The following is a 14,360-nucleotide window of genomic DNA, read 5'->3' as shown; positions in this document are numbered from 1 at the left end:
AGGAGGAATTTAACATGATTACTGTCTGGTTGGGGCTTCCAAGTATGGTCAGGATTGTATCTCTGTTAATCATTGGATTTGCGTCTTCTGGAGACGGTCAGTGTTGCTGTCAGGGTCACACCTTCTGGGTATTGTCAGGGTCCCATCTTCTGTTGCTGTCCAGTTTGCATGCTCTGTTTTCTGTCATGGTGACTTCATGGTCACCACTGGGGTCGTATTTTCTGGTACTGTTGGGATTGTGTTTTCTGGTTATCATTGGAGTTCCTTCTTCTGGTTACCATCAAGGTTGCATCTTTCTGTCATTTGACAACCTTCCTCCCAGGGGTCAGGAGTGTAAGTCCTACCTAGTCAGGCAGTGGTTCCTTGAGAAGTGTTGAGTTCAGACTCCAAAGGAAAGGGGAAGCCAGCCACAGCTCTGACCCCAGCTTCCCTAGCTGTGCCTGCACCTGCTAGGCAAAGATGAGTGTCTGTCATTTCTAAAATGTACTAACTTAACTAAAGCTCACAACTTTTTCTTCAGTTCTCTGGTTTGAGCAGTTCCAGCATTAGATAGCTGTCATCTGAGATTGCTTGGGAAGCTGTGTCCAGACAGTGGCTGGGGCTGAAATCCCCAGAACTACCTGTTCTAGGAATCCCACAGGGTTCCTTCCTTCACCTTTCTGTGCCTTGGTGGGCCTCATTTGGCTCCCTGGAGTGTAATAGCCCAGAGCTAAAGCCCAGGGTGCTGAAACCAGAAAAAGAAACGTCCAGGCCCTTAAAATCAGACTCCAGGCTAGCACACCCCTTCCATCCCATGCCGTTACTCAGGTTTGCCAAGGCCATCAGGATCTGAGGGACAGAGGTGCAGGTGACATCTGGCCTTGAGGGAGTGGCAGGATAGGAAGGGAAAACTAAGGGTAGTGTCTTCTCAGACAAGCTGAAACCACAGAGAACAAAAGAAATTCTCTGCCCAGCTGGCTCTGAGAGGGGTCCCTCCCTGCTGCTCTTGGGTGGCCCAGTGATTGGAACGACAAAGTCAAGTTTGAGCAAGTGTGATTGTGTAAAATATTAGGGGAGAAAGTTACCGAGCCCTCCCCACCCCTGGGCTGCCAAGACCAAGCTGACAGAGTGGAGAGGGCTTCCCAGGGGAGAACCGTTTGCCAGTGCCCCTCATGTAGAGAATCCACAGTATTGTTTAAAATCGGCTATAGCATAAGCCACACCAAAAATCTGAAAAATCGAATTTTTATAAGGCACGTTTTCCCACCGTAACACACACACACACACACACACACACACACACACACACACACACACACACGCATATACACACACACATATACACACACACACACTGAAATTTAGTAGTGATGGAGTAAACTCTACTTCGTAGAAAGCACTTGCAAGTTTAAAACACTCACAGTTTACCGTTGGACCCACAAGAAAGTCAAAGCTGCTGTTAGCAGGCATCTAGAAGGTAGTGACTCCAAAGCGCCACAGGGAAAACCTTCATGGTTTACAAGCTTTGAAGTTCTCCATTGTTGGCTGAGAAAAAAGGTTAACCCAGACAGGTTTACAACTCAGGGAAGAAGATGAGATTAACCCACAGAAAGCAGAAGCCAGGAGCCTGTTAGTGTAAGAACAAGTTAGTGGAAAGCAAAACAAAATCAGAAGAACTGAAAAGGGGTTCTGTAGAAGTTCTCTGGAAATGTGACTATCATTGATTGATCTTTACATCACAAATGGTCAGCGAGTGACCATATTTTATCAAGAGTAACAAAAGGGAGTCTCAACTCAGATATGGAGGCTTTTAGATTTCCTGTGTATAGAATAACACACACACACACACACACACACACACACACACACATACATACACATACAAAATCAAAGGTTAATGATATGGTTCTAGAACTTTCAGTTTACTGCAATATTCAGATAATTTTCACTAGAAAATTATAAAATGTATTAGTAGATCAAAATAAAGAAAAATATGAACTTGAGTCATCACAAAAAATATTTGTTTAAATTTTTAAATATTACTTTGTTGTTTGTGTGTTTCAAGATAGGGTCTCACTATATAGCTCTGGCTATCCTGGAACTCACTCTGTAGACCAGGCTGACCTCGGACTCACAGAGATCTGCCTGCTTCTGCCTCCCAAGTGCTGGGATTAAAGGCATGTGCCAGTATACCAGGCTTACATACTCCTTTTAAAACCATCAATTGAATAGAAAATTACTTAATGTGACTAAAATACCTATAAATATGATTATCTTACTGTATATCAAAAATCTTTATTTTTACACTTTTAGACTCAGCAAACTAGGATTTAAAAGACACTTTTCATAAACTCACAGCAGCTGTGGTTGCCTACATATGATCAGACCAGTCAGTATTCCAGTATGGGCAGAGGGGGCACACAGCCTACACCCCCAGCTTGGCAGTACTGGTGTCCAGGGCTCCTGGGGAGGAGCGTTGTCTTCTTCAACCCCGCTGGGCTGACCAGGCTCCAGCAGGCAACCACACACCTGTGCACATGTGGGCAGCACTGGCTGGATTCAGTGAGATTACGAAACTTTAAGAGAACAGCCCAGTAGAGAAGTGAGCAGGGCTCATGAAAAGGCTTGTTAGTCCCTAAGGATGGATATAAACATAACCTCGCATGTATGAAATAACCACCAGAGAAAGGATTCTGTGCCCTCTGACCATTACACTGAAAACCTTCCCCTCATAAAACTGTAATTGAAATCATCATAAAATAGCATTGAGGCTACAAGTTATTATCCGTTTTTCTAGACGAAAAGTTGACAATAGCATCAAAACCTGTTCTAATGCGCATTAGCTAGCCCAGTGACTCTGCTTTCCTGACTGACGGGTAAATGCAAACACACCTGTCATTTCAGCACAGCATCATGTGTAGTACAGGTTGGATTCCTGCCGCCTCACCTGTTGCTTCTGTGTGAGAGAAGGTGGGAAATGTCGGAGAAGCACAGGACCTGTGAGTGAGAAATCCCAGCGTGGGGGTGGGGACTCCGGAGCCACGCCCACCACTGAGCAGCTATTGGCTGTAGAAGGAGACTCGCTCCCTTTCAGGGGTGACCACTGGCCCCAGTGGATACCCCGTACCCCAGTGGATACCCCACAGCCACATGCATACAGGCAGTAATGATTGGGCTCAATGGATAGGGGGGTACCTAAAGCAAGAAAGGAGAGACATTGGAGAAAGATGAGGGAGAGGAGGCGAGGAGGGGGCAGATATGGTTAAGGTAAGTAAATGGTGGGCATCTATGAACGTTTCCAATAATAAAGCAAGAAAATAGCAGGGAAGTGAAGGCCTTGGCACCTAGTTCAGTGGTGGAGCCCTTGCCAAGCATGCACAAGGCCCTGGGTGCAAAAGACAGAATAAAGGGAGAGAGAACCATGGCATGTTATTTAATTTTTTACACAGCTTGACTCGACTGTCATAAATACATGCACTTTATGGGTGCTGGTGCTTTCTAAAAAAGGAAAAGCACAGAGATGATTTTGAATCTTGTTACCTATGTTTCTTTTCCCTTCCTCTTTTTCCTCTTTCCTGCATGTATTTTCCAAGTTCTCAACAAATATAAGACACACACAGAACCTTGTAGTCAGGTGAAAGGGGGATTCATATGAAATAAATCACATCTCGGTAGTAATTACCGGCAAAGCATATGTGTCTTGCTAAAGATAGGCCATTTTATTTCCACCCTTCCCTTCATTTTTCTAGCTTCCTTGTGTTACCAGATATTTCCTTCATGCTTTCATCTCACCCTTAGTTTTGGCATCAAAAGACCTGATTACAAAGAGCACGCCAGCTCGTGTGTCAGCAGAATGAATCAAATAACCAAGACAGTTGACCTTGGATCCTTTTCCCAAACAGCACATAAAAAGCAGGCTAGGAGAGGAAATGTATCACAGACTAGCCGAGCTTGAGGAGGAGGGGGGGCTGAATGCCTGCTTCCCCCGACAGCCGCTTTCTCTTGCCCGGGGATGACGCAATACCTGTACTGTTTATCTCTGTCATGGAACTGGACCTGTGATGTGAATGTTGTCACAAGAAAAGCCAGAGCATGGTGTCTTCTTTTGAAATGATGGATCAACATTGAAGTGTAGGGTTCAAAGACAGAAAAGAAAGAAGGCCAGAGAGCTTCAGAGGAGCCAGCCATGGCTTGTGCTAAGAGCCTGGGTATCCTGTGGGTAGAAGACACTAAAAGGTTTAAGCAGGAAGAAAACTGAGCGTGTGTGTACACGTGTATGTATATTTCTATATGGAGATTTATGTGGAAACCAGTATATCGAGGGAAAGGTGGGGCTGGGAGACCTGTCAACTACCTGACCCCAGTTTTAGATGTGCAGTACCAGAATGGGGGAGAGTTGGGGGTTTAAAATGTCGTCTTTGATTCTCTGTGAGACGCAGAAGATGGTACCCTCCTTAATCCGGTTCTCACTTCCACTCCCTCTAATCTTGGGGTTGGTTCTATCTAACTGCCTTTCACTACTTGGATATTCTGATTCCCAGGAGAGAGAATCTTACTGACCCAGCCCAGGTTAGGTGCCCACCTCTGGTCCAGTCAAGTGGCAACCTCATAGATCACAGACATGGCTGCAAGGGTCCCCTGTGAGTCATTGACTCTGTTTCCACCTCTAGACTATATCCTCGTGAGGGTCAGATCTTGATGCTTGCTCAGTGCTTTCTGAAGCCCCCTGTGATTGATAGATGATGTGACCACTTGGGAAAGGATGCGATGACAGAGAGTGAAGAAAGGCATACATGGGAAGATGTTGCTCTGATGACATCTCTCCTGAGGCATCACTAGAGCACCAGCTTCAACAGTTATATCAGCGGACATCAGTGAGCCAATGAGCTTTGTGATCTAGCCTGAGAACCAGACTTCCTTTAAAAGATTGGTTTTCCCCAACCCTCATCCCAAACAGCTATTTGTAACTTGAGGAATACCTATGGCCCTCCCAACAAGACAGTGCATGCAAGAACTAGGCCAGAGAAAAGGTATTTGTAGAAACTTGGCTTGTATGTTACACTTTTTCCATGACTACTTTAGTATTCTCTCTGTGAAATCCAATTTCCTTGAATGACCTCTGTTCATAGGAAACTATTTGGTTTAATTTGTGGGAGCTATGGCGTATTTTTAACCATCTCTGAAGGCCAACTCCATCTCTGCTGAGCGTGCCTGATAGCCAGATGTTTCCTAACACTCAGCATATATGAGCTCACCCCTGGCACATTCTTTGCACCCAGTCACCCCAAAGCTCTTCTCCCATCTCCCCAACATCCCACAGCTCAAACTCAGAACTCAGAACTGAACAGCTCGAATCCTCAACAGAGTTGCCTAAGAACAGAAGGTGAAGCCTCCAATGCTGAAATTTCCAATTTCCTAATATTTCAGAAACCTAATAAACAGCTGGAAGATATGCAGTACAAAGGACTGGAGCTAGCCAAACTAAGCAACATGAAAAGATGAGCAAATTGGCTGCCCGAAAGAATTTAGTTACACTGCAGGCAGAGGGTTCTGCAGCCACCCAGATCTGGTGGATCATAGAGCTCAGGGCTAAGGGCCCGTGGACACATCTAGCCAGTACAGAAGACCAAGGAAGTGAGGTGGTAACTTTCCCCAGCTTTCACAGCAAGAGTGTGTTGGGAACAAAATGAAGCCCCTGGAAAACCACAGTCCTACACTGCCAGCTCCCTGTCTCCATACCCTCTACAATTCAAGGGAAAACCTGAATGTGGTCAACAAGACCTTGCATCCCAACTATCCCATAATTGGGCAAAGGGATTTGTTGGGGGAACAATTATCTTTAAAAAAAAAAAATTAAGGCCTGGGTTCCATCCCCAGAATGACATAAAAACTATAGGTGGCTGTCTATGCTTGTAAGCCCAACAGTTGGGAATAGAAACAGAGTCATCCTTGGCAAGATAGCAAGATCGAGGCTAGCCTGAGCTACATGAAACCATGCCAAAAGAAGTTGGGAAAGACCAAAGAGAACACACAGGATCCTCATCCTCATAAGATGTCTCCCCAGGAACTGGGGAGAGCCACAGCAAGATAACTTAAGAATGGCTAGGTAGCCCTGTTATCATACCCTGAACATCTAAAAAGCAAACTTAGGAGGACTATATGAGCTTTTAAGGATCTCCTGCTCAGAGACCCACAGCTATATAAGGATTATTTGTCAAGTGACAACTTGGACCTTGAGATCTTAGTAGGAGCCCGGGCTTCAAGGAGAGACCCTGAGGCTGCCTGGGAGCTATTTGAAAATAGTACCAAGTACTGTGCTGTTCATTTCACTGAAGCATATCCACAGAGCCTAGTACATCACAGGGTGGACGTCCTGCAGATCGAATGAAGCCAGCATCACAGGACCTCACGACATCGGAGGCTGTGGATTCTACTGTAAATAGAGCCATTGAAGAACTGTGCACTAGAGAGTGAACTGAGCAGACAGACTTACATTCTGAAACAACCTCGCACATCTGTGTAGCAAGTTAATGGATTGTATCCAAGTACTACACTGTGTAAAGCTAGCCATTGGTCCTCCGGGAATCTTTTTGCACTTATTATTCGTATTCAGGATAATAGTAAAAAGAATGCATTCCTGAGCCACGCAGAACTAGACTTTATTCCCACCTGGCCTTGCTGCCTGGGTGGTTTTGAACAAATTATTTAAATAGGCCTGAGCCTTCCCTTTCATTTCTCTACAATGGAGATAATAATGCCCAGATCATAGAGTTTTAAAGTGCTCACGGATGCTTCATAGATGAAGATGATGGGGGGGGGGGGGGGTGTATTTCTGATAACTATCCCTCCCATTGTGTTACAAGATAGTTTCTCTTGGACTTTTTTTGTGTGTATGGTACTGAGGATTGAACCCAAGATCTCATGCTAGGCAAGTGCTCTACCACTCAGGTATATTCCCAGGCCTTCTTAAAATTCTACCAAAGGGGCTGGAGAGGTGGCTCAGTGGTTAAGAGCAGTGGGTGCTCTTGCAGAGGACCTCAGTTTAATTCCTAGGACTCATATAGTAGCTCACAACCATCTGTGACTCCAGTTCTAGAGGATCTAACAACTTCTAACTCCAGGCACACACATGGTGCACAGACATGTGTGCAGGCTAAACACCCGTGCACACAAATAAACTTAAAAAATAAAATTCTATCAGAGCATGTGCTACTAGTGTGTAGAAAAAATAATGGCATTCTTCTTGTGTTGATGAAGAAGGCAAGGTAAACTAAGGTCAAAGCCAGCCTTGGCTGTGACTCAAACCACCCAGAAACAGTGCTGCGGAGAATTAAACTGAACTGCAAGGGGCCAGTATCATGAGAGAAAGCTTTGGTCACCATAGCAACCTTTTTAACCAAACACTGGAGATCTGCTGGCACATACAACACTAACGACATCTGGCCTTTCTATTATCCCCTCACAAGCAAAAAAAGAGAGTGAAATGGGAAAGAAAATGCCCTGTGAACTAATCTTCAGGCCAATTATGCACCCGAGTGTCTAATGCTGGTGCTGGCGCCCCTGGCCCAGGTTTTTAGAACTCTCAGGAGCCACGCCACTCTTGGAAGAGCTAGTCTTACTGTAAATTGCCTGAGGGTACGTTTGTGCTGCGTCTGCACATTTGCTCGGTAAGATAAGTACAAATACATCCTCTGTCAGCAGCGTGTGCAAAGCACTGTGGGAGGTCCTGTAAGGAATGACTGACGGCGGTCACGTAGCAAAGGGAAAGCAGGAGCCACGCCGGCTGCTTCTATCACCTCCGGTCCTTCACTTAGTCCGTTTACTAATTATTACAGAAGCCATGTGTGGAGGCAACTCAGCACTAACCCTGGAGTCAGACCTGATGCTACCTCCGGCTGCATATCTAGCACAGGAGAGGCTATCTTGCCTCCAGCATCTATTTTCCCATCAGCAGAGGGCAGGACTAAATTCAGCTGTTTCCCCAATGTGGTAGATACACCGTCACTGTTCTAGACCCTCCCCTGAGGGTGACAAAAGGACTCTCGCAGTGCCTGTAAGTGGCCAGTGTTCTCAAGAGCCCCAGTCCACATCATAGACTTGCACCCCCAGCATGGGCTCTGAGCAGACACTGGTGGAGGGCCAGGAGCTCCTGAGCCTGTGGCCAGGAGAAGCCCTAGGGAAAGCTGTGTGTCGGTTTCATAACTGGCTCAGAGGCAACTCTCAGAGCTGAAGGCAGAGGGACCTCACCTCAGCTCCAGCAGCCCAGAATCTCCACCTTTAAAGGACCAAGGTTCCCGAAGCCGTTAGTGCACATTAGGCATCTAGGGAGGAAGGCAGAGTAGGTAGCTCAGTAGAGCCCAACTCACTGGGAACTTATCCCAGACAGCCATAACATCTTGAAGGAAAGAGCCCTATACAATGTCGTTAGGAAACTGTAACAGTGCTTAGCTCCACTCAACTGGAAAAGAGAGCTACCTGGCCAGTGACGGCTCTGTAATTGTGGTGTCCACCCTTAAAGCTGGGCAGAGCTGGGAGCTCTGGGAGGGAGCGTGAGAAGATGCCAGGTGGTTGTGTGGTTAGTGGAGCCCCAAAAGAAACCCGGTAGAGCTTGGCCTTGGCTTCATCTTGTGACATGCCCACACCAAGGACTCAGGTGCTGGCACCTATGTGGGATGTCACAGTTCCCAAACAGATACAGTCTGGTCAGGTCTGGTCCTTTCTGACCCAGACACTCTGGCAAACATGATGTCTTAGAAAGGAATTTCCAGACCATTGCTAATGCTCCCAAAGCCTCTGCTTCTCCCAAGTGGCTTCAGACAACTCCATCCTGACTGTGACTCTCCTGACCTTCCATGCAAAGCATCCTGGGAGGCTTCTTCTTGTAGAAAAGCAGTGTCTCCTCTTGTCATGAGAGGTTAAGCATTTAATGAGAGAAAACAGCTGCAGTGTGTAGGCTAGGATGTGTGCTAAAGACGGTAACTAGACTATTACCCAAGAAAGCACATAAAGAACGGAGGCCAAAGTCACCTGGGAAGATGGTCGAATGACCTGAAAGATGGGGTACACAGGGAAGGAGGGCTTCTCTCGGCCTCCTCATCTCCCATCCTCCACAAGCTTGCGTCCTGCTGAGTCATCACAGGCCGAGTCTCAGGATTCTAGGATTCTCCCTCTCTGTCTCTCTCTGTCTCTCTGTCTCTGTCTCTCTGTCTCTGTCTGTCTGTCTGTCTCTCTCTCTGTCTCTCTCTCTGTCTCTCTCTCTCTCTCTCTGTCTGTCTGTCTCTCTCTCTGTGTCTCTCTCTGTCTCTGTCTCTGTCTCTCTCTGACTCTGTGTGTGTGTGTGTGTGTGTGTGTGTGTGTGTGTGTGTGTGTGTGTGTGTGTGTGTGTGTGTGTCTGTCTGTCTGTCTCTGGTCTCTGTCTCTGTCTCTGTCTCTCTCACTCTCTCTCTCTCTCTCTCTCTCTCTCTCACACACACACACACACACACACACACACCCCTTGTTCCTTACATTCTACAGCGTGACCCTCTGTATTCCCCTTCCTGGACCTTCCTTGGGTCTGACATGGGGAGCCGGGGCCTCTCTAGATATGCCTCCACCGAGCTAGAATTACAGGCTCTGCCTCAGTGTGGAAAGACGTCTAGGCTGTGCTCTGTACCAGCAGCGGATAAATGAACAGGAGGAGAAAAAGAAGGGCATGCTCAGAGGTGACCCCACTGCAGGTCTTCTTTGGAGGAAAGAAGATTCTGTGACACGTGGTGGACAGCCCCAGATGCTCCATGGGCCTGGGAAGCTACAGGAGGCCAGGAGCACACGGGTAGCCATACCCTGGCCTGGCTGGGCACCTGGGAGGAGCTCATCAGGAACACGAAGGGAGTTCACACAGCTGGTGACATGCATAAGAGACTGCCGCAGGGCAAGTGTGGGGCCTGTCGCCTGGTGAAAGAAGGCAGAGGGCATAACAGAGCTACTTGAGGCTCTTTACTCTCCAGAGTCTGGGGAGAGGACACAGGGGTCTCTCAGCATTGTCCTATGAAGCCCCTAGGAAGCCACACATAAAGTAAATAAGTAAATAAATAAATAGCCAAATTTGAGAGATGTTCCCGCTTAGCAATGAAATATCTCCGTTGAATTCCTTACAAGCACAGGTGTAGAGAGAGTCTTGTGACCAGACCAAAAAACAAACAAACAAAGCAGCCTGGTGTGAAGGGCCCGGGAAAGGGACTTGTTTCTCAGCCTCAACTTCTTTCCAGGGACGGGAATGCTGGTCACACTCTACTGACCAGGCTCAGAGTAAATGTGACGCCCTCCATAATGTTGCGATCCAGCTAGCGTCAGCCATCTCCCCTCTCCCCACCCATGAAGGTGAAATGGATTGTGTAAAGGAAACAGGTTGTGACAATCTGACCCAGCCATCCCAGGAAGGGAAATGGATTCAAAGAGACCCGTGGCTAATGTGGTGTCAGGTCACCAGGTCCTCAGCAGCCTGTCAGTGTGTCTTTCGTCCCTCACAGATTCTTTCAAGGGCCACTGTGCTCAGCACCTGCTGTCTTAAGGCATCCATTCATGGTCCTCCTCTGATTCTCTTCCAGGGGCGCTGCATCAACTTCACCAGAGTGAAGAATACTCAGGCAGCCAAGTACCCCCTTAACAACACCTACCACCCCAGCTCCTCACCTCCTGCTCCTATCTACACGCCCCCCCCCCCTGCTCCCCACTGCCCTCCCCCAGCCCCAAGTGCCCCCACTCCTCCCATCCCCTCCCCACCATCCACTCTTCCGCCTCCTCCTCAGGCCCCACCCCCTAACAGGGCACCACCTCCCTCCCGACCTCCTCCAAGGCCTTCTGTCTAGAACCCAAAGTCTGTGCTCTGGGCTGCCTGAGAAACTCCAGGAGGAGGCTCCTCTGCTCTCGGAAAGATCTTCCCAGCCCAAGGTGGTGAGCCGTGACTGACTTGGCACGATTTAAAAGCGAATCGTGGTGGGCAGAATGAAATGGAAATTTGGACTGCCTGAAAGCAGACAATGAGACAATTGCAGTCACGTTTCTAGCCTGTGACCTCTCACCTCTAGAAGAAGGTTCCAGAGATGGCTGCACTGCCAAGATGCTCTCAACCAGATCATGTCCCATGAAGACCAGGAAGAAAGTAATTTCTGAGAATGGAATGCACATTGGATAAGAAACCTGGCTGAGAATTTTGAATGCCACCTTCCTCCATGACCTGACTCCTGACCCTTGAACTGGGAACCAGGCCATCCTTACGCCTGGGCACTGCTCAGCAACTCTGAAAGTTGTGGTGTCCCTAGGGTACATCAAGCAGGTATCCAGTGGGGATCTGCAGGTTGTCTCATATAAGAACACGTGCTCTATTCTCCTTCCCAAACCTCCCCGTTTCCCAGGAAGGAGGGAAGCAGTGTTTGCAGTGGGAAAGGTGTGTTGCTATGCTGAGAAGTTAGTACTGACCGAGAGCGTCGATGGGAGCATCCAGCTGATACTCTAGAGGTGGCTGCCTTCAGCCAGGCACAGTCCCTAAACCACCAAGCCTTATCATGTCAAAGGCAGCCTAGTAATGATTCACCTTGAACATCAAGGTTTGGCTTTGGAATAGTTCAGAGAAGATCACATGGTCCCTTCCACATGAGATCACAAGGTCCTTCATCGTCAGTACACCAGAGATTTCCAAGTCCAGCTGAGAGACAGTAGTCCCGACTTGATAGGAAGACTCTCCCCAGTTTATTCCCTCTGAAATAGGTCATTGTGTACAGAGGCAGGTATTTCTCCTTGGCCCTTCAATCTACTCACAAATATTACTAGTTGTTAAGCAAGGGGAAATACACCCTGTGTGTAACACAGGAAAGCTCTACCTGAAACTCCCACCCCATCCCTCCACATCATTCTGAAGCTGCCTTTAACAACCTCATGTGAACCCTGGACATTGTCACCCAACCATGCAAACAGAGGTCATTGTCAAAGGCAGTGTACAGCCCATCCAAAATCATGCTTCCACCCTCAGTTTTCCATGGGCCCTGAAATTCCTGTCTCGGACTCCTAAAACTCTAAACTCTTCCCTGGAACAAAAGTTATAGAATAAATACAAGCTTTTGGACTTTGGGCTATGATCTACAAAGATCTCTTTAGAATTCAAGTTAGCCTCATTCTTTCAGCTTGTTTAGTATAGAGGCATCAGGTGTGGTGCGTTCCATAGGCACCAATTCTTGTTCCCAAGGCAGACATTAGTAATCAGTCTCAGCACTACTTCTCAGTTTAGCCCAATGACGTTTTCCCACAATACTTCCAATCACAGCTCTAATGATCTGTCAGTCATCAGTTAGAATTGACAGATATAAACACTATTTGCAATACCTTAAAAGAAAACCCAAAAATAGAGGAGAATGGAGGAGCCACCAGCATAAAAGGTACTGTCTGGAGAAAATCGACCTAGGAGTGCCCAAGTCCATGACCATGATGTCCCGTCTGTGGTGCCATCGCCAAAGTGGCACTTTTCCAATTGTACCCAGACCTCACCCTCCTCCCTGTGGTTGCCATTCCCTGCTTTTCAGGACTTAGGAAAGTGACCGACCTCCCTTCTACTGTACCCTGTGCTGTTCACTTTTAGAACAAAGCTTCTTTAGTGTAGTCCCTCGTTAAACAAGGGCCAGAATGTCTCAGCCACCTGTGCTGACATTGCTGGACCCCAGAAAATCATTCCTAGGAGAATGGGCTCCCGAGGCTCACGCAGACAATGAGCCCCCAAGGCAACTGTTTTGACTGCTGGCGGTGCAAAACAGCCCCCCCACACCACGGCTGCACAATTGTGTGGCCGTAAGAAAGTCCGAACCAAGATGCTGGCGTTGCTGTTCAACAAAAGTGGGCTCCGGGGAAGGCGGCAGGCTCCCAAGAGCAGGCCACCCTGTGCCCTGTGCAGTTTTCCAAGAGGCCATGGTGAAGTGTCTGAGGAACAAGGAATGTTGATACATGGTGATTCTGAGAAGAATTTGCAAGGTTTGACCTTAGAATTGACCCAGTATGTCTTCCCTGGTCATTCAGAACTATGGTTAGAAGTTTCTAGAAACGGAACAAGGTTACTACCTTTAATAGTAGGCTACTCTGGGCAGGAAAAGTCTACCTGGTTTCCAAAGTCCATTGGTTCTGCGTCATTCCCTGTAAGCAACAGGAGATGGTGGTGTAATTAGGAAACTGCATGTGTTATTTGTTTGGCCCCTTGTTAGTGTCCTTATGAAGTTTTTTTTTTTATATAAAAGCCAAATTTTGTTGTATATATTCCTATTCCACGTGACAGATGGAAGCACGTCCTATCGGTGTGAATAAAAAGAACAATTGTAGTAAATTATTAAAGCCAGTGACATTTCCTGGCACGTTACCTACCAAGCTGTGCTTGTTCATTCCCAGTGACCATCCTGCTCTAGTGTACAAATAGTTACCGAACTGACGACGCCCTGCTTACACATCAATGGCAGCCTTGCTGAGAACTGCAGTCAGTCCCTCTGCTGACGCCCGCCTCGCTCACTCGCGGTCCTGCCTGGAGCTTGGCGCACACTTCAGTGAGACAGAAGAGCTGTCTTTCCCCAGCACCAGGGACAACGCTACCCATAAACTAATGGAAAGTCTTGGCTCTCTAGCCATGGGTGGAGGTCTCACTAGAACCCTTAGGGGGAGCAGAAATGAACTGCACTTGCCACCTGCACACAATGCCATGGTGGAAAATCCATCAAAGAATAATTGTAAGATACTGACCGACAGTTCAGGAGCAGAGGAATTAATGCTGTGTAAAATGGGTGGAATTTGTTTGCAAGCCATTAAAGCCTACTCATACTCACCAGGAGGAAGGGAAGGGAGCGTTCTGGTCGGTTGTCATCTTAGTTATCTGAGTCTGGCTACATTATCATGCTTGGAGAACCCATTTAAAAGAATTAGAATATGATTTCTGAATGCACATAACATTAAACTCTTCTCTTTCTCTATGATAATTTAGTTATGGATGTTCAGCGTCTCTGAGTCATTGTTATGAAAGATCTGTCATCGCTGTACCATGCTGTAGGAGACTGGGCTGAACCTGTACAATGGTATACCCTGGAAGTTGCTTTTTTTTTTTTAAATAATGATAATAAATACCTAAAACCAGCTATCATACCTGTTGTTTGTGTGCTTATCATAAAAGAAAGTACACATTTTTCAGGTACTTACCCTGGGGTCATAAGAAAATAGCTAGCAGGCTTGCGAGATGGCTCTGCTGGTAAAGGAGCTTGCTGCCAAGCCTGACAACATGAGTTCAAGTCCCAGAACCGACATGGTAAAAGGAGAGAACCCACTCCTAAAAGTTGTCCTCTGACCTCCACACGCACACTGAAGCACACAGTCACCCA

The 14,360-nt window shown here is 47.2% G+C and overlaps 1 protein-coding gene across 1 annotated transcript in view; it reads left to right on the top strand.

The window, feature by feature from the left end:
• Antxr1 (ANTXR cell adhesion molecule 1) overlaps positions 1-14,118 on the top strand; it is a 194,036-nt gene extending 179,918 nt beyond the window's left edge. Inside the window, exon 18 of the mRNA XM_036182094.1 lies at positions 10,569-14,118. Coding sequence (XP_036037987.1) covers positions 10,569-10,829 — 261 coding nt within the window. The 3' untranslated portion in view covers positions 10,830-14,118. The remainder of the gene's footprint in view (positions 1-10,568) is intronic.
• Positions 14,119-14,360: the final 242 nt, after the last annotated feature.

This window comes from Onychomys torridus, chromosome 3, assembly GCF_903995425.1.
Source record: "Onychomys torridus chromosome 3, mOncTor1.1, whole genome shotgun sequence".
NCBI lineage: Eukaryota > Metazoa > Chordata > Mammalia > Rodentia > Cricetidae > Onychomys > Onychomys torridus.
The sequence above is the reverse complement of the archived record's forward strand: the minus strand, read 5'-3'. Positions and strand labels throughout refer to the sequence as shown.